Genomic DNA, 25,315 nt, shown 5'->3' on the forward strand with positions numbered 1-25,315 from the left:
GGGTGCGGTGCAAATTATGCCACCATCCTGCCGGGTTTGGGGGGGGGGCCCTCCACAGTTGCCCGCGGGACTGAGACCCCCAGCTGGAGTGCCGTGGCAGGAAGGTGGCGAAATCGAGGGCATGGTGAAGGGCTGTGTCTGCTGGCGCTGCGATGAGGAGGGACGGGATGAACTGGGCGGGAGACGGATACTGTGGGCAGGTGGCACGGTGCGTGCCTGAATGAACAGTGATCAGGCAGCCGGGGCACCCATTCATCTGAAGGGCCCTGGCTGCCTACGTGCCAAAGCGCCCTCCTAACGAATTTTGTTGCCTCTCCCTCCCAAACCTACTCCCCCCTTTCAAGTTCGTGATGTATTCGCAGCAGCCATCGGTGTTCGCCGCCGTGGCGACAGCGGCAGCCATGCAGATGGGCATCCATCGCGGGCGAGCACGGCGGCTCAGGGAGGGTGCTGCAGAGGCGGATGCAGCAGAGGGAGTGGCTGCGGAGGACCCCGTGCCAGCCGCTGCTGCTGCAGGCCATCACGCCCGACAAGTCCAAGAGGAGGCGGAGGGTGCGGATCACCTCCACGTCGTCGGCCAGGAAGAGGGCGACGACACCGATCCTGATGGGTCACCAGGGGATGAGCACGAGCAGGTGGTCATGCCAAGGCGGCGGAGGCATCCCATGCGTCACCGTGTGTACAGGGACTGCACTTCCTTCGAGGACCTAACGGAGGCGGCATGCAGGAGGAGACTCCAATTGAGCCATGAGACGGTCGGCCATATATGCCACCTGCTGGCATACCTGGAACCACATGGAACTGGGGGAGGACATGCCATCCCAGTGAGGGTGAAGGTGACGGTCGCCCTGAATTTCTTTGTGACCGGCTCCTTCCAGTCACCGAGCGGGGACCTTTGCGGTATCAGTCAGGCCTCGGTGCACCGGTGCATCCGGGCAGTCACCGACGGCCTTTATGCAGTCGCGGCTCGATACATCAATTTTCCGGAGGACCACGCGCACCAGGCACCGGGCATCGCAATCCACCTCAGTGGCCGGCATCCCGATGGTACAGGGCGTCGTGGATGGTGTACACGTCAACCTGCGTGCACCAACGCGGGACAGGGACGTCTTCCTAAACAGGAAGGGGACATATTCGCTGAACGTCCAGGTGGTGTGCGACCAGGGAATGAGAATAATGCACGTGAGCGCCCAGTACCCGGGAAGCGTGCATGATGCCTTTATATTGGCGCAGTCCTACATCCCCGCAATTTTCGAGAGTCACCCCCCCCCCGGATGAGGGGCTGGTTGCTGGGTGACAGGGGTTATCCGTTGCAGCCGTGCCTGATGGTGCCACAGACCAACGCGGAGAGCCGGTACAATGAGGCCCATGCAGCAACCAGGGGTGCAGTGGAGAGGTGCTTCGGCCTGCTGAAAATGAGGTTCTGGTGCCTGGACCGCTCAGGAGGCGCTCTGCAGTACGACCCCGACAGGGTTGGAAGGATCGTCGTCGCCTATTGCGTCTTGCACAACATTGCCCAACAGAGGGGCGATGTGATGGAGGAGGAAGAATCAGGTGAGCCCGGAGAGGCCAGCGACTCTGAACAGGAGGATGATGAGGAGGAGGAGGAGGAGGAGGGGCAGGAGGAGGAGGGGGAGGATGAGAGGGCGGCGGGGCACAGACACCATCGGGGTGCGGGATATGGCCGGGAGGCCGCACGACGCCACCGTTTGGGACAGCGGGCATGCGATGCATTGATTGCCACATGATTCGCACACTAGGGGGTGGGCATCGTTGCTCAGGGCACTCGCACCATTGACCGTGCTGTCACCACCCAGCACCCCCCTCACCCACCTCCCGCACCATCGCACAGCCCTACCACACACGGCACCACCCTCAAGCAACACTGCACCTGTGGCACCTCTGAGCTACAGATCGCTACTGAATGTCTGACTCATGGCCATATCTGAACTCCCCCACCTCAGTGTGCCCTCTATGCATCACGGACACTCCATCACATGTCCATGTGGGGCAGCGGGAGTCGGAGCACTGAGGACGGCGGCGTGTTTGGTGTTGGGAGGGGGGCACTCCCGCCCTCACCCTTGCAATGATCCTCGAACACCACCGTCACCGGGCACCCTCACGTGCCCGGACTGGATGGGCCAGGCTGTCGGCGGGCGTGCTGGATGGCATGATGCCACCCTCCTCTGCCCGCTGCCCACCAGATGCACCAGGGACAGGACGGGGGGAGTGCGAGTGTTCCAGTCCCTCCCTTGCTGTGGTTACCGGGTCAGGCACCGGGACCTCCTCCTCCCTCGGGGAGCCAGTTGGCCCCCGGGCCTCTCTAAGGGACGGTGGTGCGCGTGGAGGCATGCCCTGTTGCACCACCGACACCTGGTGCTGCCAGTCCTGGAGGCCCGCTGTGGAATCGACCAGGGCCTGAACGTTCCCGGCGATGGAGCTGAGGGAGTGCGACATCCCTGTCAGGGACAGCGCTACCTCCCGCTGGGTCTGGGCGACGCCGTCCATCACATGGACAAGACCGCCGATGCTCTCAGCTATGGCCTGCTGGGACCGGGCCAGACCCCGGAGCGTGGTGGCAATGTCCATGTGGCTCTGGCGCATGGCTGTCTGTCATGGGCCACGGATGACGAGTACACACTAAGCCTCACGCCCTGAAGAACCTGACCCATGGCCGAAACCTTTTCCCCCATTGCCTCCACCGTGGATGCCACCCGTGCGGTGTCGGCCTGGGTTGCAGCCATGACCGGCACCACTCCCTGCTCGTGGTCGCGGATGGACTCCTCCAGCTGCGCCTGCAGTTGCCGGACGACTGCCGTCATCGAGTCGTCTGATCCCTGGGGTAGCAAATGCATCAGGTCTGTGGGTGGGCCTGGAATGCGCAGGAACCCGTGAGCCGTCTGGGCAGCAGCTGGGTGCTGGGCCTAGCCTGCCCTCCGACCGTCCAGCCCCTAGGCTGCTCCTACCTCCACCTGCTGTACCGGTTCAGCTGCGTGATGCGCACCAGTCTGTGAACCAGAAGCCTCGTCACTTACTTGCCCAACCGAGGTGAGCGTATCTGCGATGTTGGAGGGTGTGGGTGACAGCAGTGCCGCGGCCGCGAGGTCCTCGATTGTCCCCAGCTCTGGTGTCTCCTGTGTGGAACCTTGGCCCGGTGCATCGAGACCACAGCCGATGCCAGGTGCCATGCCCCTGTGACTCGAATGTCGCGACATCCTCTGTGCGACACTGTCCGGGCTCACTGTCCCCTCCTCGTCCGTCTCACTGTCATAAGAGTCATTACTGTCCGTCCTGACGTCTCTGTCTGTCCTCTGTGCGTCACGACTCGATGGCCTGGCCTCAGAGGATGGCCCTCCTGCCCGTGATCCATGCCCTCTGTCCCGTGCGTCCCTATGGCCAGAAGAGGTTGGAGCTGGACGGCGGCGGGGTGACCGAGCAGTTCCACGACGGTGCTCCTCTGGCCCTGGAGAACACAGTAAGGCACGTTTTGTTAGACACGCGGGGTCGTATGTGAGGGGGTTGAGGGGGCATTGTGAGGGTTTGGACTGTGGGGGTGGTGCAGTGTCAGGCAGTGGGGTGTGAGGGTGTGGACTGTGGGGGTGGTGCATTGTCAGGTGGTGGGGTGTGAGGGGGTTGACTGTGGGGGTGCAGTGTCAGGCGGTGGGGTGTGAGGGTGTGGACTGTGGGGGTGGTGCAGTGTCAGGCGATGATGTGAGAGGGTGTGGACTGTGGGGGTGGTGCAGTGTCAGGCGGTGGGGTGTGAGGGTATGGACTGTGGGGGTGCAGTGTCAGGCGGTGGAGTGTGAGGGTGTGGACTGTGGGGGTGGTGCAGTGTCAGGCGGTGGGGTGTGAGGGTGTGGACTGTGGGGGTGGTGCAGTGTCAGGCGGTGGGGTGTGAGGGTGTGGACTGTGGGGCTGGTGCAGAGTCAGGCGGTGGGGTGTGAGGGTGTGGACTGTGGGGTTGTGCAGTGTCAGGAGGCGGAGTGTGAGGGTGTGGAATGTGGGGGTGGTGCAGTGTCAGGCGGTGGGGTGCGAGGGTGTGGACTGTGGAGGTGGTGCAGTGTCAGGCCGTGGGGTGTGAGGGCGTGGACTGTGGGGGTGGTGCAGTGTCAGGCGGTGGGGTGTGAGGGTGTGGACTGGGGCTGGTGCAGTGTCAGGCGGTGGGGTGTGAGGGTGTGGACTGTGGGGGTGGTGCAGTGTCAGGCGGTGGGGTGTGAGGGTGTGGACTGTGGGGGTGATGCAATGTCAGGCGACAGGGTGTGAGGGGGAGTGGGGGTACTGACGGGCTGAGGGACTGCATTCATACAGTGGATTCTCACTTGGAGCTTTGCCTCCGACCTGGCACAGCGCTACCTCCCGGCTGGCGACTCCCCCAGCATGGTCCAGTGCCCTTTGCTCGTAGACGGTCAGGGGGTGCAGCTCAGGTGACCCCCCTCCGGGTCTTGCACACTCCCTGTGGTTGTGTGCTGTCTAGCCCTTGGGGGGGGGGGGGCGGGGGAGGAGCTGAACCTCAGGGTTAGGCGACATTGGCAGGACGCACACATGAACGCAATATTATCACAAGGTGGGGACACTACGACCCACGCCATGGCACCTGCCCACTGGGTGGGGTGGGGGATTCCACATGTGTCTCAGGTGCAATGTGGGGCCCCAGCATCCCCGCCCCCCGGCGTGGGCAGGTGGGGGCGTTGCCCGGGGGGAGTGTCAGGGTACATACCCTCGCCGCCCTCGTGGGGTCGTGCAGTTTCTTCCTGCACTGTTCTCCCGTGCGGGGGATGTGCCCCACAGCGCTGACTGCCGTCCCAACCTCTCGCCATCCACGCCTCACGGTGCTGCATGGCTGCCGGTGTCCACGTCTGTGGAAGAGGATGGCCCGACGCTCCTCCACTGCCTCCAGAAGTGCCTCCGGGTCGCTGTCCTGGAATCGGGGAGCGGCGCAATGGGGCTCATCCATGTCGGGCCCCGGTGTGTGTGTGCCGATCCGCGCACTTCCTTATACGTAGCATGGCATCATCCTGGCGTCGCGCATGACGCCGCTGGTCCTGCGCAACGCCCACCGCGTTTCTCGCGGTTGCTGGACCATTTTCTGGCCGTGAATCGGTTGTGGCGGGGGCCTGTTCGCGCCGTCGTGAAACGCGACAGCGTTCACGACGGCGCGGGCACTTAGCCCCGCGATCGGAGAATCGCCCCCTTACTGTTGCAGTATTGCATTTCATGTGCACAACTGCACCTGTACATGTATTGATCCTGGGATGGTGGGACAATCCTGTGAAGCGAGTTTGGGGAAACTGGGCCTGTATTCTCTAGGGTTATGAAGACTGAGAGGTGAAAGGGGTAGACAGGGTAGATGAGGTAAGACCTTCCCTTTGGTTGGGGAGTATAGAACCAGAGGACACAATTTTAAAATAAGGGGGAAGCCACTTAGAACCACAGTGAGAAGGAGTTTTTTACTCAGAGGGTTGTGAATCTCTGGAATTCTCTATCCCAGAGGGTTGTGCAAGCTCAGTCACTGAATGTGTTTAAAGCATTAAAGTGGATGATTAGCCATAATCATATTGAATACAACGCAGCCTGGATGGGCTGAATGGCCTACTCCAGCTCCTATGTTCCTATGGCCAGAGTATTTTGCTCCCCCGGTGGGTTTTCAGGCCTGGAGGGGTGTGAAACTGAAAATGTGGAATTACACTGGGGTGGGCAAGTCCAATTAATGGCCACTTAAGTGCCAGTTCCTGACAGGCTTACGTTTCAGGCTCGTGGAAGGATAAACCTTGTCATGTTGGGTGCTCTGCTACTCAGACGAACCAACACGGTTGCAGATGGTACAACTCTGTTTTATTACTATCAATAACAACATCTGTAAACTTGTTATTGTGGCTCGTTCTTTACCCTTTAACCTGTGGACCCAGCCCTAACACTATCTTGGAGAAGCACTCAGCACATGGTGAATGTCTGAGTGGCACGCTGTGAGCTCTGTGCTCTGAGCTATCTCCTGCTGGAATGAGCGGGAACTGTGGTGTTCCCCGTTTTATAGTACGTGTGCCCTTGCTTGTGATTGGCTGTGATGTTGCATGTGTGTTGATTGGTCCGTTGATCTGTCCATCAGTCTGTATGTGTGTTTGCACCATGATGTTTATCTGAATATCATGACATCCCCCCTTTTTTTACAAAAATATGTGCCTATGTGGTAATAAATATAGATGTGTACTGAGCGCAGCTGAATGTGTGTGTGCAATATCTACAACATGTACATGAGGCTAAACTAAATACATAGGAAGGTGTCAGGTGCAACATAGCAACAAGTTTGTACCATAAACAAAACAAGTGTAAACATCAAGCATCAAAACGAACTCCTGTAATGACAAAAAGAGAAACATACTAACATTGTGGCATAAAACTTTAGTGAGTCCAATGTTCAAACAGGCTCATAAGTCCAGTCTAGTAGGTGGGCGACGAATTCGGGTTGACCGCCTCAAGGGTGGGTCAGGATCCACCGGCTGAGGAATGGGCCTGGCCGCAGGCGACAGAGGAATGGGCATGGTGGCAGGAAGCTCCACAAAGTCGACATCAGGACCAACAGGATGGTGTGGCACCAGTGTATAATTACGTAGCGAGCGCGGAATCAGGCGAAGAGCCCGGCGATTGTGCCGGCGAATGGAGCCATCAGGCATGCGAACCAGGAACGAGCGGGGAGCCTCGCATCGGAGAACTTCGGCAGTTGCCGACCAGCCACCCTCTGGTAGGTGGATGCGGACGTTGTCTCCAGGCAGGCCCATTGTCCGACATGACAGTAAGTGGAATGCCATGGCGAGCGAAGGTCTCTTTGCATGCCCTGATGACAGCGGACGATGTCAAATCATGCAGGCGTATGACCTCTGGATAGTTCGAAAAGTAATCTATGATGATGACGTAGTCCCTGCCAAGTGCATGAAAAAGGTCCACACCCACCTTCGCCCAGAGGGACGTCACCAACTCATGGGGCTGAAGTGTCTCAGGGGGTTGCGCCGGCTGAAACCTTTGGCAGGTGGGGCAGTTGAGCACCATGTTGGCAATGTCGTCGCTGATGCCCGGCCAGTAGATAGCTTCTCGGGCCCTCCGCCTGCACTTCTCAACCCCGAGATGGCCTTCGTGTAGTTGTTCGAGGACCAGCCTATGTATGCTGTGTGGAATCACAATCCGGTCCAACTTTAGGAGGACACCGTCAATGACGGCCAAGTCGTCCCGGACATTGTAGAATTGTGGGCACTGTCCTTTGAGCCACCCTCCCGTCATGTGGCGCATCACACGTTGTAGAATGGGGTCAGCCACAGTCTCCCGGTGAATACGGGCCAGACTTGAATCATCAGCTGGCAGATTTGCCGATGTGAAGGCCACCTGCGCTTCCACCTGACAGACGAACCCCTCCGAATCGGGCGGTGTGCTCACTGCTCTGGACAGGGCATCCGCGATGATGAGGTCCTTCCCCGGGGTGTAGACCAGTTGGAAGTCGTACTTCCGGAGCTTGAGCAGAATGCGCTGGAGGCGAGGGGTCATCTCATTTAGGTCCTTTTGTATGATGCTGACCAGGGGGCGATGGTCAGTCTCCATGGTGAACTGAGGGCGACCATTCTCCATGGTGAACTGAGTAGTCGTGAACTTATCTATGCCGGTTAACAAACACAGGCACTCCTTCTTGATCTGCGCATAGCGTTGTTCTGTGGGGGTCATGGCCCGCGAGGCATAGGCGACCGGGGCCCATGATGCAGTGTCATCCCGTTGCAGGAGTACCGCCCCAATGCCGGACTGGCTGGTATCAGTCGAGATCTTCGTATCTCGAGAGGTGTCGAAGAACGCCAATACCGGGGCTGTGGTGAGCTTAATTGTGAGCTCTTCCCATTCCTTCTGGTGTGCGGGCAGCCACTGGAACTCCGTGGTCTTCTTCACTAGGTGGCGAAGAGCCGTTGTGTGGGAGGCAAGGTTGGGAATGAACTTCTCCAGGAAGTTGACCATCCCGAGAAAGCGTAGCACTGCCTTCTTGTCTGCCGGCTGCGGCATGGCTGTAATGGCGCTCACTTTGCCTGCATCCGGACGCACTCCTGATCGGGATATGTGGTCCCGCAGAAACTTTAGCTCAGTTTGGCCAAAAGAACACTTGGCTCAGTTGAGGCGCAGGCCGTGTTCTCGTATCCGAGCAAAGACACGCTGGAGACGACTGATGTGCTCCTGTGGTGTGGTGGACCAGATGATGACGTCGTCAACATAGACGCGCACCCCTTCGATGCCTTCCATCATCTGTTCCATGATTCTGTGAAATACCTTGGATGCCGAGATGATGCCAAACGGCATTCTGTTACAGCAGAACCTGCCGAATGGAGTGTTGAAGGTGCACAGCTTCCTGCTGGACTGATCCAGTTGGATCTGCCAAAAACCCTTTGAGGCATCAAGCTTCGTAAAGATTTTAGCCCGGGCCATGTCGCTCGTGATCGCTTCCCGTTTGGGTATGGGGTAGTGTTCCCTCATGATGGTGTTGTTCAGGTCTTTCGGGTCGATGCAGATCCGGAGTTCGCCAGAGGGCTTTTTAACGCACACCATGGAGCTGACCCATGGCGTGGGCTCCGTGACCCGGGAAAGCACCCCTTGGTCCTGGAGATCCTGCAGCTGCTGCTTGAGGCAGCCTTTGAGTGGTGCTGGGACTCTACGAGGTGCGTGAATGACCGGGGTGGCGTCCGGTTTGAGCCGTATTCTGTAAGTGTAGGGCAGTGTGCCCATGCCCTCGAATGCCTCCTGGTTGTGGGCGAGGAGCGAGTGGGGCTGTGCCCTAAATTCTGCATCCGGGAAGTCTGATGTGCCTTCTGGAGACAGGGCGTGTACCCGCTGAACGAGGTGGAGAACCTTGCACGCCTGTGCGCCTAGCAGGGAGTCCTTTGATGAATCAACAATCTCGAAGGACAGTGTGGCCGTGTATGTATTGTGTGTCACCTGGAGCTGGCAGGATCCCATGGCCGGGATAACGTTTCCATTGTAGTCGACCATCTTACAACGGGATGGCCGAATCGGTGGTCTGACCTTCAAGGCGTAGAAGGCTGACCATGCTATTAGGTTGTCGAAGGCACCAGTGTCTAAACGGAATGTGATTGTTGATCGGTTGACCGGTAGGGTGGCACACCATTCATCACCCGGATTGACACTGTTCACTGGCATCAGCTGGTGGGTCCTGCTTGGAGACATCCGGTTCCTGTCAATGACCAACACGGAAGGCTTCCCGGTCGTCTGTATCACCGGTCTGTATATCGTCAGGGTATGACTCGGTGTATGGAGGCTGAATGGTCCGCACGTCCCTGCGAGACTGGCGGAATTGGGGAGCTTTGGCAGGTTGAGTTGCTCGACAGCAGGCAGCGTAGTGGCCCATCTTGCCCCAGCAGAGTCATTGTCGGTTCTTTGCTGGACATTGCCGCTTTAAATGTGCAGATCCACAGTTGCCGCACGTCGTGACGTCTTGGTGTTCGTTGCGCCACCGCGCATGCGCAGTTCGGTCCTGCGTAGAGTGCGCCTGCACCTCACGTCCCTCTGCGTCGACGTCTCTTTTGGCGCGTACAAGCGCTGGAGGCCGCAGAAAGCACGCAAAATGGCCACCCTCGTCCGGGCCGCGGGCCGGGAGGAATTCGATCGCCTGGACCCGCTCGGCCTCGTAGGACCCCTGCCTTGCCGATTTAGCTGCGTAGGACCCCTGCCGTGCCGATTCGGCCGCCTGGAATTGGGAGTAGCGGCTAGTCGCGTTTTCATGGAGGACGCAGGCTTCGATGGCGGTTGCTAGGGTGAGGCTTTTAATTTTGAGGAGCTGCTGGTGTAGGGTGCCCGAGGTGACCCCAAAAACTATCTGGTCCCGAATCATGGAATCGGAGGTCGTCTCGTAACCGCAGGACTGCGCGAGGATACGGAGGTGTGTTAGGAAAGATTGAAATGGCTCATCCTCACCCTGCAGGCGCTGCTGGAAGATGTACCTCTCGAAGCTCTCATTTACCTCGACGCTGAAGTGTTGATCGAGTTTAAGGAGGACTGTCTTGGTACTTTGTCTTGTCCTCACCTTCCGCGAACACCAGGGAGTTGTAGATGTGGATGGCGTGTTGCCCTGCCGTGGAGAGGAGGAGGGCGATTTTCCTGGTGTCCGAAGCGTTCTCCCTTTCTGTGGCTTCTAGGAAGAACTGGAAGCGCTGTTTGAACAGCTTCCAATTGACGCCGAGGTTTCCAGCGATTTGGAGCGGCTGCGGCGGGCTGATGGTGTCTGTGGCGCAGGATGGCGGATTCCTGAAGGTGTGTAGGTAGATCTCACAGTTACTGGGTTCCAAACCTGATACTATGTCGTGTTGGGTGCTCTGCTGCACAGATGAACCAACACGGTTGCTTTTGGTACAACTCTGTTTCATTACTATCAATAACAACATCTGTAAACTTGTTACTGTGGTTCGTTCATTACCCTTTAACCTGTGGACCCAGCCCTAACACTATCTTGGAGAGGCACTCAACACATGGTGGATGTCTGAGTGGCTTGCTGTGAGCTCTGTGCTCTGAGCTGTCTCCTGCTGGAATGAGCGGGAACTGTGCCCTTGCTTGTGATTGGCTGTGATGTTGCGTGTGTGTTGATTGGTCCATTGATCTGTCCATCAGTGTGTATGTGTGTTTGCACCATGATGTTTATCTGAATATCATGACAAACCTGAGTGGGGGAAGCCTGGAAATCAACAGGCTGAGATCGCAAAGAAGAAGGGTGGCAGAGGGGAGGATGGGGGGTGGGGGTGGGGGGGGGGGGGGGGGGGGACATCTCCTCACCTCAATCCTAAAAGGTTTATCCCTTATCCTCAAACTATGGCCCCTAGTTCTGGACTCCCCCACCATCGGGAACATTCTTTCTGAATCTACCCTGTCTAATCCTGTCAGAAATTTATAAGTTTCTATGAGATCCCCTCTCACTCTTCTAAACTCCAATGAATATAATCCAAACCAAATTAGTTTCTCCTCATATGACAGTCCCGTCATCCCGGGAATCAGCCTGGAAAACCTTCGCTGCACACCCTTCATAGCAAGAACATCCTTCCTCAGATAAGGACACCAAAACTGCACACAATACTCCAGGTGTGGCCTCACCAATGCCATAAACAATTGCAATAAAACAGCCCTTTTCCTTTACTCAAATCCTCTCGCTATGAAGGCCAACATACCATTTGCTTTCTTTACAGCTTGCTGTAGCTGCGTGCTTACTTTCAGGGACTGATGATGAGGATATCAAGGTCTTGCTGAATATCTACCTCTCTCAATTTATACCCATTTAAATAATAATCTGCCTTCCTATTTTTGCAATCGAAGTGGATAACCTTTAAGTAGATAACCTTGTGGATTATCCACATTATACTACAGCTTTCTGTCCATCTCAGGACACTAGCCGCAATCCCATGTGCTTTAGCTTTACATAGTAATCTGTTGTGTGACACCTTGTCGAAAGCCTTCTGAAAGTCTAAATAAACAACATCAACTGGTTCTCCCTGGCCAATTCTGCTAGTTTCATCTTCAACGAATTCTAGGAGTTTTGTCAAGCCTGATTTCCCTTTCAGAAATCCCTGCTGACTCTGTCTGATTATACCACTGCTTTCCAAAAGCTGTTCTGTGAAATCCTATATAATGGACTCCAGCAACTTTGCTACTACCTACGTCACTAGCGATTGTATTTTACAATTGAAAGAGACCCGGGTTCAATTCCAACTTTGGGTGACTGTCTGTGTGGAGTCTGCACGTTCTCCCGTGTCTGCGTCGGTTTCCTCCGGGTGCTCCGGTTTCCTCCCACAGTCCAAAGATGCGCAGGCTAGGTAGATTGGCCACGCTAATTTTCCCCCAAATGTCCAAAAGTTTAAGTGGGGTTACAGGGGATTGGGCTTAAGTAGGGTGGTCTTTCTCAGGGTCATTGCAGACCTGATGGGCCAAATAACCTCCTTCTGTATGGATTCTATCATTCTACAGTGCCAGTGACCTGGGTTCAATTCTGACTTTAGGTCACTATCTGTGTGGTGTTTGCACATTCTCCCTGTGTCTGTGTGGGGTTCCTCCAGTGCTCCAGGTTCCTCCCACTGTCCAAAGATGTGCAGGTTAGGTGGATCAGCAATGCTAAATTGCTCCTTAGAGTCCAAAGATGTGCATGCTAGGTGGATTTACCAGGATCAATTCATGGGGTTGCAGGGATAGGGTGGGGTGTGGGTCTAGGTAAAGGTCTCTTTCAGAGGGTCGATGAAGACTTGATGAGCCAAATAGCTTCCTTCTGCACTGTATGGATTCTATGGAAAACATCTCCATGTTTCACCAGGGACAAAAGAGAATCAAAATTCAATTGGTGTTGGACGAATGTGAAATGGATTCTATTGACGTTTTGATTATAGTGATGGCCCCTCCTCCAAATACAAAGACCATGGCTGTCTCAAACTCTCAAAGTGTGAAATACCACAATACAGGATGTTTATATGACGAGCACACCACCTTACTCGGAAAATAATTTTGAACTTGTAACAGGTCATATGTGTAAGACAGCAATGTTTGTTGCCTGCTAAAAAACATCGCGGGCCATAGGCGATTACGTTAGTAACAACCAAAACGGGGAAGTCTCACCCTCCACGTTTTGGGAGGCACTGAAGGCCGTGATCAGAGGAGAGATCATAGCCTACAAGGCAAGTAGAGATGGGGAAGAGAGGGTGGCCAGGCAACAACTGGTGGACTCCATTCTGGAAGTCGATAGAAAATACTCCAAGGCCCCGACCGTAAGGCTGCTGGCAGAGAGGAAAACGCTGCAAATGGACTTTAACCTGCTATCCACTAGGAATGCAGTGTACCAACTCTGCCAGACACGGGGGACCATTTACGAAAACGGAGACAAGGCTGGCCGCCTATTGGCTCACCAGCTGTGAAAGCAGGCAGCCACAAGAGAAATAGCGCAGGTAAAGGATAGCAGAGGCAGACTAGTAACAGAACCAAAGGAGGTCAATCGGGCATTTGAGACCTTCTACCGGGGACTGTACACCTCCAAGCCCCCCAAAGGGGATGCGGGGATGAAACAGTTCCTAGATGGACTAGAACTACCAGTTGTGGGGGAAGACAGAAGGGGGGAGCTGGAAGCACCAATAGATCTGGGAGAAATCATGGAGAGCATCAGCTCTATGCAGGCGGGGAGGCACCGGGACCCAACTGGTGCCCGGAGAACTTCTACAAACAATTCGCACCAGTCCTGGGCCCACACCTAAGGGACATGTTCGCGGACTCACTGGCAAGAGGCACCCTGTCCCCCACGCTAGCGCAGGCCACAATTTCACTGATACCCAAAAAAGATAAAGACCTGACGGAATGTGGATCATACAGATCCATTTCACTGCTGAACGTGGATGCGAAAATACTGGCAAAGGTCCTGCCCAAAAGGCTGGAGGGCTGCGTACCAGAGGTGGTCGCAGAGGACCAAACGGGCTTTGTCAAGGGTAGGCAGCTCACAGCGAACATCAGGCAGCTGCTGAATGTGATAATGACCCCCTCCGGGGAGAGAACACCAGAGGTGATCGTCTCCCTGGACGCAGAAAAGGCCTTCGACAGAGTCGAATGGAACTACCTCCTCGAGGTACTGGAACGGTTTGGGCTAGGAGCGGAGTTCACTGCCTGGGTGAGGCTCCTGTCCAACGTTTCCAAGGCGAGCGTCCAAACTAACACCACCAGTTCTGAATACTTCCAGCTGCAGAGAGGAAAAAGACAGGGCTGCCCCCTGTCCCCACTCTTGTTTGCGCGAGTGATCGAACCCCTGGCGATAGCCTTGCGGGACGCGAAAAGCTGGAAGGGAATCCGGAGAGGAGACAGAGAGCACAGAGTCTCACTCTCTGCAGCTGACCTGCTCCTCTATGTCTCAAAGCCACAGGAGGGACTGAAGGCAATACTGCAAATACTGAAAGAGTTTGGAACCTTCTCGGGCTACAAACTTAACCTGGGAAAAAGCAAGCATTCCCAGTGAACCCAAACAGGGGAGGGAGAGAGCTGGAGGGGCTCACGTTCAAAACAGCCCAGAACAGATTCCGCTACCTGGGGATCCAGATAGCCAGAGACTGGACACAGATCCACAAGTGGAACCTGACCAGCCTGGTGGAGGAAGTAAGAAGAGACCTTCAAAGGTGGGGCTCACTCCCACTCTCTCTGGCGGGGAGAGTGCAGACGATCAAGATGAACGTACTGCCAAGGTTCCTCTTCCTGTTTAGATCCATTCCGATCTTCATCCCCAAGGCATTTTTCCAAAACGTAGACAGTCTAATCATGGCGTTTGTGTGGGGGGAGGTTGGAGGGGGTAAGAATCCGAGAATTCCCAAACACTGCAAAGAAGGAAAATCAAAGGGGGCTTGGCCTTACCAAACCTCCGATACTACCACTGGGCAGCAATGGCAGAAAGAGTGAGGGAATGGGTACAAGAACCCGACACAGATTGGGTAAAAATGGAGGAGGCATCCTGTAAAGGAATGACCCTCCGGGCCCTGGCCACAGCGGCACTCCCATCCTCCTCAACAAGATACACAATGAGCCCAGTGGTAGCGGCCATGCTGAGAATGTGGACCCAGCAGAGACAACACCGGGATAACCAAAATGTCCCTCATGGCTCCCATATGCGGCAATCACAGATTCCCCCCAGCCATGCTGGATACCACCTTCAAAAGATGGAGGCGGGTCAGGGGCACACTGACGGTCAGGGACTTCTAGGTAGGGCGCAGACTGGCGACACTAGACGAACTGACGAGGAAGTGGAAGGTAGCAAAAGGACAGGAAATGAGACACCTCCAAATAAAACACTTCCTCTGCAAAGAGACAGTAGGTTACCCCGGGGCCCCAGAAAGCACACTATTAGAGGACCTGATAGGCACAAGAAAAGAGAAGGGGGGGGCTATGTGGGAAAATATACGGACAGCTACTGGACAGAGACTGGACTCTACTGGACGAGACCAGACAAAAATGGGAGGACGTATTGGGGACAGAGGTATGATGGAGACTCTGGAGCGAAGCCCTGAGCAGGGTGAACTCCACCTCCTCCTAATGCAGCTCAAAGTGGTGCACAGAGCGCACCTGACCAGAACCCGAATGAGCAGGTTCTTCCTGGAGGTGGAGGACAAATGTGAGCGGTGCCAGAGGGGCCCGGCCAACCACACCCACATGTTTTGGGCTTTCCCCAAGCTTGCTGGGTTCTGGACAGCCTTCTCCGAGGCAATGTCCAAGGTTGTGGGGGTGAGGGTGAAGCCGTGCCCAATAGTGGCAATCTTCGGGGTATCGGTGCAGCCAGAGTTACACAGGTGGAAGGGGGCCAACGCCCTCGCTTTCGCTTCCCTAATCGCACGCCGGAGAATCCTGCTCGGTTGGCGATCGGCAGCACCACCCACAGCTGCAGCCTGGCTCGCTGACCTCTCGGAATTTCTACACCCGGAGAAGATTAAGTACGCCACCCGAGGGTCAGAGGAAGGCTTCCTGGATACTTGGGGCAGTTTGTTGGGATGTTCCAAAACCTGTTCGAGGCCAGCAACGAGGAGTAACCGAATAAGAATTTTAAAAAAACACCAAGATAGATGAGGTACCAAAAGACTGTGCAACAGGGGGTGGCGTGGGGGGTGGGGGGGGGGGGGGGGGTGGGTGGGGGGTGGGGGGGGGGGGGGGCTGAAGGAAGGTGAGCACTTCACAGCTCCCAAGTGGCTGCCAGGTTGTGTGTGCACTGTGCATCTTGCTTTTGGTTGCAGGACTGCTTGAAGACGGCTAGTGTTTTCTTTGCTGCTGCCTTTTCTGCTTCTGAAGCACGGAGTGAGGCAAAGGAAAGCTGTGAACAAGGCTACTACCAGTCTGAAGAAGGGGAATAGGTGCTTTCTCACTCCTCTGCTATGCTTTGTGTTACTGTGGCTTTCAGGTAATGTTTTGAGATTTTGCTACTGGAAGCTGCCAGAGGGGTAGAGAGATGAAGAATCCCGCCTGCTATTACAATGCCTGGGTTGCTCCTTGCAGCTGCCCTTCTGCTTCCTTGACCTAGACGGAGGCAAGGGGAGGATTCTGGCTGGCCTTCTACTGGGCTGAAGATGGAGGAGGGTTTGCTCTTGCAGTTTGTTGATATATTTTGTTTTTTGACTTTTGACAGGTTATTGACTAATATCTGGAACTATGTGTCACTTGTGTTCCTATGGCCCGGTCCTAGAACTGGGTGGTGTCAGGATATCCGATGCCAGGAGAGTAGGGGCAGTGGCCCGGTTCGACTGAAGAACTCAAAGGCTGTATCGGGGTGCCTTTGTGGACCACTTGTGTCTTTTTGTGTAAGTGGCTCTCTGCTACTTCCGGTTTGGGAGCCATGCAGGTTGTTGATGACTGTTTTGGTTTCCTTTTGTACTATTGTTGGTTTACATTGGTTTATGTTTAACTGGTGGGGAATTGTATGCTTGATATCGGTTTCTTGGTGTTTCTTGTTTCTCACCTAGCAGCTGTGTGTTCGCGAGTTGCAGCCCCTCCTGCTTCTGTGGCCTGGGGTTTGGCAAGTTACCCATGCTGGTGAAGGGGTCTGTTGCTGGGGCACGTGAGACAGGGTGGAGGGTGTGCGCTGGCTTGGATGTTGGTGGTTTCGTTTTCTTATTGACTGTTATTGTTTTTTATTTCTGGTGCGCAGTTGGTATCTTCGTTATATTGTTGCCTGTTTTGTGTTTTCTGTGTTTGCTCTGTATTTTGCCTTGACTTCTGTACAATGAGACTGTTCTTGGATTGTACTGTGTCCCTCCTTGAGAGGGGAGGGGTGTTTTTCTCTCTCTCCTCTGCCATGCATCATGTCGGTATGTCCTTTTCCGGTGGACTGTGCTACTCATTCTCACGCATGCAAGGAAGCTCTTACAGGCATGCACATGCATACATTCGCCCATATATTCTTTTAAACACACACTCTCACCGACATGCACACATTGCTTCCTACGCATGCTTTCCTATAAACATTGGACACCTTTCCACTGCTCCTCCTGGCACGGGGAATGGGGGGGGGGGAGGCGTTGATGATGGTGGGGGGGGGGGGGGGGGGGGGTGGTGGTGTGTGCTGGCTTAGATGCTGCTAGTTTAGTTTTTTTGTTGATTTTTTATTGTTTTTTTTCTGTGGTGTATAATGGATAATTTCAGTGTGTAATTGCTTGTTCTGTAATTTGCTTTGTTTTTTGTATCTTGGAAGTGTTATTGGACTAAAATATACCCAAATGGATTCCCGTGGGAACATATGCCATGGCACAGGTTGTCACTGCCTAGCGTCCCAGTTAGGCTGTGAGGCCTGGAAACTTGACTGAACTCTGACGGCATCAACACCTCAGAGGCAGCAGCCAACATTAGAACATCCAAGAACTGGGCCTCAGCACTGAGGACACCCCCATGCCTGAGGTTGGGTGTGTGGACACAGGGAGCGAACCAACTTCTGGTCCAGCTGCCATTACCAGTGGGTGCCTGGGGCATAAGGTCTGGGATCCGGTGCCCAGGGGCCACTGCTGAGGCCAGAGGTGCGTGTGCAGGGTGTGGTGGATGGCACCCTGAGCGATGGCAGGGGATATGAGGGTGGGGAATGATGATTTGGGTACTCTGAATCTGTGGAGACTGCGTTTACCTTAGCAGTATCATAGACAGGCTACCAACACTTGTAATAGTACAACTCTATTTTATTTAACTAAGAGCTGTTAAACATACTTGCACTGTGGGTCAACACTATGTTAGATTGACTGAAGACCTATGCCTAACCTGACCAGCCTATACTGCTAGCACATGGTGGATGTTTGTGCAACTGACTGCGGGCTCTGTCTGTCTCAGAAACTGCATCACGAATGAACGGGAAAACTAGTGCCCTCTGTCTTTATAGTGATAGTGCCCTAACTGGTGATTGGCTGCTGTGTTGTGTGTGTTGATTGGTCTTGCAGTGTGTCAGTCAGTGTGTGTCTCTGCACCATCATATACTGATGTGTATATTATGACATCCCCCCTTTTCTAAAAAACATGTGTGTTTGTGGCAATAAATAATGTAGTATGCAAATGTTCCTAACTATGTGTAGCATATGCGTGCATATTTATAGGACTATGTACAGAAACTCTAAGATGTTTACATTGGAAGGTGTCTAGTGCAGATGGACAGTATGTAACACAAAATATAACTAGAACAACAGTATGTACAAACCAGTGAGTTAATCAAACAGGGTAACGAAACAATCAAACATGAGTTCAAAGAGTCCATGAATTCAGGCAGTTCATAAATTCAGTCTCTGAGGTAGGCGATGAATTCTGCTTGACCAAAGGAGCATTTGGCCCTGTTGAGGTGGAGGCCATGCTCATGGATTCGTCGGAAGATGCGTTGGAGGCGATCAATGTGCTCCTGCGGGGTGGTAGACCAGACGCTGATGTCGTCCACATATACGCGAACCCCTTTGATACCTTCCATCATCTGCTCCATTATTCTGTGGAACACTTCTGATGCAGAGATGATGCCAAACGGCATCCGGTTGTAGCAATACCAGCCAAATGGGGTGTTAAAGGTGCAGAGCTTCAGACTGGATACGTTGAGTTGGATCTGCCAGAACCACTTGGATGCATCTAGCTTGATGAAAAATTTGGCACGAGCCATCTTGCAGGTGAGTTCTTCGCGCTTTGGAATGGTATCGTGTTCTCTCATAATATTGCGGTTGAGGTCCTTGGGATCAATACATATGCGTAATTCACCGGATGTTTTTTTCAAGCACACCATAGAGCTGACCCAGTCAGTCGGTTCTGTAACTTTTGAAATTACGCCATGGTCCTGGAGGTCCTGCAGCTGCTGCTTGAGGCAGTCCTTGAGGGGTGCTGGTACCCTGCGAGGTGCGTGCACCACAGGCGTGACATTTGGTTTTAACAAGATTTTATAAGTGTATGGGAGTGTGCCCATGCCCTCGAATACACAGTGGTATCGGGTGATGATGGCGTTCAGCTGCGTCCGAAAGTCAGCATCCTGAGATGCGGAAGCGTCAGCGGGTGACAGGGAGTGAACCCTTTGGACAAGGTTTAGAAGTTTGCACGCCTGAGCACCAAGCAGGGAGGCTTTAGTGGATCCCACTATTTCGAATGGCAGGTTAGCCTTCAATGACCAGTGCGACACTTCAAGCTGGCAAGAGCCACTGGCAGCAATGGCATTACCATTATAGTCCAGAAGCTGGCAGGCGGATGGCAGGATGGTAGGCTTGACATGGAGGCTTTCGAGGTTGGCTGAAGCGCCGGTGTCCAGGCGGAATCGGATGCGGGATCGATTGACCGTGAGGGTGGCACACCACTCGTCGTCTGGATCAATGCTGAATATTGGGAGAGACTAGGCTTTTATCTTCTGGAGCATCTTGTGTTTGGTGATGATGCCCACCTGAAATGGTGCTTTAGGGTCCTCGGTGTCAAGATCCGGAATCAAGTCGGAGTCGGAATCGGTGACCGGTGGCTGGATGGTTCGGACATCCCTGCATGGCTGGTTGGAGCGACGAGAGGTAGTAGGTTGAGCAGACCTGCATAGGGCTGCATAGTGGCCAAGCTTGCCACATTGGAGACAGCGTCGGGATTTTGCAGGACATTGCCGCTTTAAGTGGGCGGAGCCACAGTTGCCGCACGTCCTGACGTCAGAATGTTCGGTACGCCACCGCGCATGCGCGGTGCGGTCGTATGTAGTGCGCGCCTGCGCAGTGCGGTTTTTGGCCTCGCCGTCCCCTCCGGTCAGTGCGCACATGCATGGGAGCCCGCGAAATGGCCACCCTCATCCAGGCTTAGTCCCTGGAGTTGTTTAATGGCTTGCGCCCACTCTGCCTCGTGGGGACCTGGCCGCGCCGTTTCAGCTGCTTGAATGTGCGAGTATTGGTTAGTGGCGTGTTCATGCAGAATGCAGGTCTCGATGGCTATCGCAAGGGTGAGCTGTTTAACCTTGAGGAGCTGCTGGCGCAGGGGGTCTGATTGCACACCGAAAACGATCTGGTCACGGATCAGCGAGTCGGAGCTGGAGCCTTAATTACAGGACTGTGCGTGGATGCAAAGGTGGGTGAGGAAAGATTGAAAAGGTTCATCCTTACCCTGCAGACGCTGTTGAAAGACATAGCGCTCAAAACTTTCATTTACCTCGATGTCACAGTGACTGTTGAATTTGAGCAGGACTGTCTTGAACATGGACTTGTCTTCACCTTCAGCGAAAGTGAAGAGTTGAAGATATGGATGGCGTGGTCCCCGGCCGTGGAAAGGAAGACAGCAATCTTCCTGGCATCTGAGGCAGCTTCCAGGTCTGTAGCTTCGAGGTATAGCTGGAATCGTTGTTTAAAGATTTTCCAGTTTGCACCGAGGTTGCCGGTGATGCGGAGCGGCGGGGGAGGGCGGACGCTGTCCATACTACCAGATGGCTGATTGGTGGTCGAAGGCAGATCACTTGAAGGTAGGTCTATTAAACTCGAACATCACATCCTGGTACCATGATGTGTTGGGTACTCTGGATCTGTGGAGACTGCGTTTACCTTAGCAGTAACATAGACAGGCTACCAACACTTTTAATAGTACAACTCTATTTTATTTAACTAAGAGCTTTTAAACATACTTGTACTGTGGGTCGACACTATGTTAGATTGACTGAAGACCTATGCCTAACCTGACCAGCCTATACTGCTAGCACATGGTGGATGTTTGTGCTACTGACTGCGGGCTCTGTCTGTCTCAGAGGCTGCATCCCGAATGAGCGGGAAAACTAGTGCCCTCTGTCTTTATAGTGACCGTGCCCTAACTGGTGATTGGCTGCTGTGTTGATTGGTCTTGCAGTGTGTCAGTCAGTGTGTGACTCTGCACCTTCATATACTGATGTGTATATTATGACAGGGAAAATTTGGGGGATCGAGTGTACCAGGGCGGTAGCCAGAACTGATTGTCAGTCTCACGCCCTCTGCAGTTACTTACAGAAAGCTTCCCTGGCAATGGCGCTGGCAGGCTAGGTGGCCAGATCCTGGAGAAGGTGGCAGCAGCAGTGTCGACAGAGGCTTGAGGTGGCGGCCCATGTGCAGGGCCCCGCCCCACACTCTGAAGACCCGGCTCCCCCATCAGACCAGTGAGAGACCCAAATCATGACTGATCACATCCTGGCCTTAACTCCACTGTCCTACCCATTCTCCAGAACCCTTCAACCCAATACCAATTAGAAATCTGTCTATCTCCTCCTTAAATTTACTCACTGTCCCAGCATCCACCTCAATCTGGGGTAGCGAATTCCACAGATTCACAACTCTTTGGGAGAAGTAGTTTTTCCTCAACTCCGTTTTAAATTTGCTACCTCTTATCCTACCTTTTGATTAATAAATATTTTTGGAATGTTATTTGTGTCTCCCACGGTGAAGACAGACGCAAGGTTTTGGTTTAACTCAGGGTTTCTGTTGACTTTGGCCTCTCTCTTCCTTTTTATATATTTAAAAAACTCTTGCTGTCCATTTTTATATTGCTCGCTAGTTTACTCTCATTGTTTATCCTCTCCCTCTTTACTTATTTTTGATTATCTTTGTTGGTTTTTAAAATTTTCCTAAAATGTGCCACTAATCTTTGCCACATTATATGTTTTTTTCTTTCAGTTTAATACTATCCTTCACTTCCTTTGTTAACCATTTTTGATTTATCCCCTTCCTAGAATCCTTTTTTCTCACTAAAATATATGCGTGTTGCGAGTCATGAACTATTTTCAGAAACATCTGCTATTGCTAATCAACTGTCTTTCTGGCTAAATAGCTTCCCCAGTCCACTCCAGCCAACCCTGCTCTCATACCTCTATAATTGCCCTTATTTAAGTGTAGCACAGATGTCACTGACCCACGTTTCTCACTCTCAAATTGAATGCTAAATTCTACCATGTTATGGTCACTGTTTCCTCAAGGATCTTTTACTCTGAGATTGTTTATTAAACTTGCCTCTTGGCACATTTGCAATTCCAAATTAGTCTGATCGCTGTTTGGCTCTACAACATATTTGTTCTCGGAAATTGTCCTGAATATGCTCTATGAATTCTTCCTCATGGCTCCCTCTGCCAGTTTTGATATTCCCAATCTACATGAAGATTAAAGTCACCCATGATTAAAGCACTGCCATTTTTACATGACTTTATTTTCTCCTGATTTATTCTTTGTCCTGCAGCATAGCTCTACTTGTGGACTACACCCATCAGTGTCTTTTTCTCCTTGTTATTTCTCTCTACCCAGATGGAATCGACATCTTCCGATCCAAGATCGTTTCTTGCTATTGTAATTATTCTTACTTACAAAGCTACCCCACCATTTCCTTCCTATCTGTCCTTATTAAAAGTCACATACCCCTGAATATTTTGTTCCCAGTTTTGGGACCGGATTCTCCATCGGCAGGATCCTCCGTTTCGCCGGCAGCGCACTCACGCCGACGGCACGGGGTGCCCACTATGGTAAACCCCATTGGCCGGCTGCCGGGATGGCAAATCATGCTGCCGGCAGGGGTGCGCCACACCAGAAAACGGGTGCGACAGGGCGGCGAATCCTGTTGAGGATCTCTTTGTAACTATATATCTCTAATGTCTATAAGATCAGACCCATTAACCCCAATTTGTGCCATTAATTCATTTATTTTGTGCCAAATGCTACGTTAAATAAAGAGCCATTAATTTTGCCTTGTTCCAATTTTATCCCCCTTTGATCCTACTACTTTTTAAAAAAGTTTGTATAATCTGTCCCCTCCTGTCACACTCTCGATATCATTGATTCATAGATTCATAGAATTTACAGTGCTGAAGGAGGCCATTCGGCCCATCGAGTCTGCACCGGTTCTTGGAAAGAGCACCCTACCCAAGGTCAACACCTCCACCCTATCCCCATAACCCAGTAACCCCACCCAACTAAGGGCAATTTTGGACACGAAGGGCAATTTATCATGGCCAATCCACCTAACCTGCACATCTTTGGACTGTGGGAGGAAACCGGAGCACCCGGAGGAAACCCACGGAGGAAACCTAAATAGCTGCCTTGTAATGCTGCCACATCCTTTTGCTATACAAGCGGAAATATCCCCTCTACAGAACTGCCCCACTCCCTATTTACTTTTTTAGCCCTCTCTACTTCTCTAGTTATGTGGTTTGCAAGAACACTGGTCCCAGCTCCCTCAAACTGGATATAAAATTTAATCATATTTTGATTGCTGCTACCAAGAACTGCCTTTACTATGAAGTTATCAGGTAATCCTCATTGCACAATACCAGATCTGGTCTAGCTTGCCCCCTGTTTGGCTCCAGAATGTGCTGTTCTAAGAAACTATCCTGAAAACATTCTCTGACCTCTTCATCTATGCCATATCTGATTGTTTCCAATCTACATACAGATTAAAACCGACCATGAATATTTCAGTTCCTTTCTGACAAACGCTCATTATCTCTTCTTGTGTACTCTGTCCTACTGTGTAGTTACAATTAGGGGGCCTGTACATCACTGCCACAAGTGATTTCTTGCCTTTATAATTTCTCATCTGAACCCAAACTATTTAAACATCCTGATTTCCTAAATTGAGGTCATCTCTCTCTGATGTGCCAATACCATGATTAATTAACGGAGACAACCCTTCACCTTTTCCTAACTTCCTTTTACTCTAAATGTCACACAGCCTTCAATATTCAGGTACAATCAATGTTGTTTTGTAGTCATGTCACTGTAATTACTATCAGATTATACTTATTCATTTCTATTTGCGTTATCAATTAATCTGTTTTGTTTCAAATGCTCCGTGTGTTTAGATACAGACCCTTTAGTTTTGTCCTTTTATTATTTTTGTAGCATCTAGCCTACCTGCTGATTTAGTCTTAGATTTGTAGTCTCTGTCCCTTCCATCATGATCTGTTTATCATTTCTCATGTTAGTGGGGACACGCCCAGCCATCCAGATCCCCGCCCACTTATTGGCTAAGGAATCGAACAGAGTAATCAGGGATCACCCAATTAGTAAGGCCCAAATCGAAGGACCGCCCAAAAGAGCGCGAAAACCCCCCGAGTATAAGAAAAAGAGTTCGCCGCAGAAAAAGGGAGAGCATCCAACAGCGTTTGCTGGACGCCTTTGGATCCATTTTACTGCTGTATTTGGTGAGTTAGCCCGCGCCCATTTATCAGCAGACAATATGGCCAAATGGACCCATACGTTAGTATCCCATGCCACAGAGGCAGGACAGAAGGCATGCGCCAGTTAGAACCCCTCAGACCCAGCACACAATGAAGTGTGGGTTCTGAAACGATTGTCCAGAGCTTGGGAACAGTCCGTTCAGAAAAAGACGGGGCATGAGAGAGCAGATGCCACAATGAATCCAGTAAGGGCACACCAAGACCCCACATGGGTAAATGAAGGCAGAGGTACAGCGCAACACCCCAAGACACAGGAATGTTATAATTGCGGACACGAAGGCCATTACACCCAAGAATGTAATGCCCCCCCGAAGCAGCAAAGGAATCAGCACCCAAACGCCCCCCCAGAAACAATACCCGACCCATTCACAGCGTTAGCGCCCGACCAGATAATTTGGCCATGAGTGGCACTGATTGACGGTGTTCGGGCTCCACAACTTGAGTCTGCGATACCCTTTGGGATAAGTCCGGAAGACCGGTAGTTGCAGGTATAGTCCGGGGAGACCCCGTAGAGGTCCTTTGGGACACAAGAAGGTCCCAAACCATGTTAAACTCCTCCATCATGTTCCAGAAAGAGATATGGCACACTACGGATACCATTACCCTTAGTGGCTTTACAGGTCACCTCCAGCAGGGACACATCACAGCCCCTGGGTTTTCGCACTCTTTTGGGCGGTCCTTCGATTTGGGCCTTACTAATTGGGTGATTCCACAACTCCCCCTCCATTTTTCACAGACAATTGGCAAACGGATTATCTAAATTTTCCCGCCCTGAATGCCTTGTTCAGTATGTGGACGACTTGCTCCTACAGACTGACACCAAGGAAGAGCACATCTCGTTTCTTTCTGAATTATTAGAACTCCTTACAACGATTGGATGCAAAATTAACCCCAAGAAAGCCCAAATCTTTGAGGAAAAGGTCACATATTTAGGTACAGTCATCACGCATGGGGGAAGCGTGAAATAGAACTTAAATGCATTGATTCCATTGTAAATTTGCTCTTGCCCCAAAACGTTACAGCACTCCGGTCATTTTTAGGACTGGTTGGATATTGTCGGAACCATATAGACGGATTCACCACAAAAGCAGCCCCACTTTCCGAGCTCCTAAAGAAACAGGCCCCATGGAAATGGCTTCCACAGCACAC

At 52.7% G+C, this 25,315-nt stretch overlaps 1 protein-coding gene across 1 annotated transcript in view; it reads left to right on the plus strand.

Moving 5' to 3' along the window:
* The first annotated feature begins 350 nt into the window (after window positions 1-350).
* Window positions 351-25,315, plus strand: part of LOC140411435 (putative nuclease HARBI1) — a 110,400-nt gene continuing 85,435 nt past the window's right edge. The window contains 3 exon segments of the mRNA XM_072500540.1: window positions 351-985; window positions 987-1,260; window positions 1,263-1,554. Of these exon segments, the coding sequence (XP_072356641.1) occupies window positions 351-985; window positions 987-1,260; window positions 1,263-1,554 (1,201 nt within the window).

This window comes from Scyliorhinus torazame, chromosome 4 (genome assembly GCF_047496885.1).
Source record: "Scyliorhinus torazame isolate Kashiwa2021f chromosome 4, sScyTor2.1, whole genome shotgun sequence".
Lineage (NCBI taxonomy): Eukaryota > Metazoa > Chordata > Chondrichthyes > Carcharhiniformes > Scyliorhinidae > Scyliorhinus > Scyliorhinus torazame.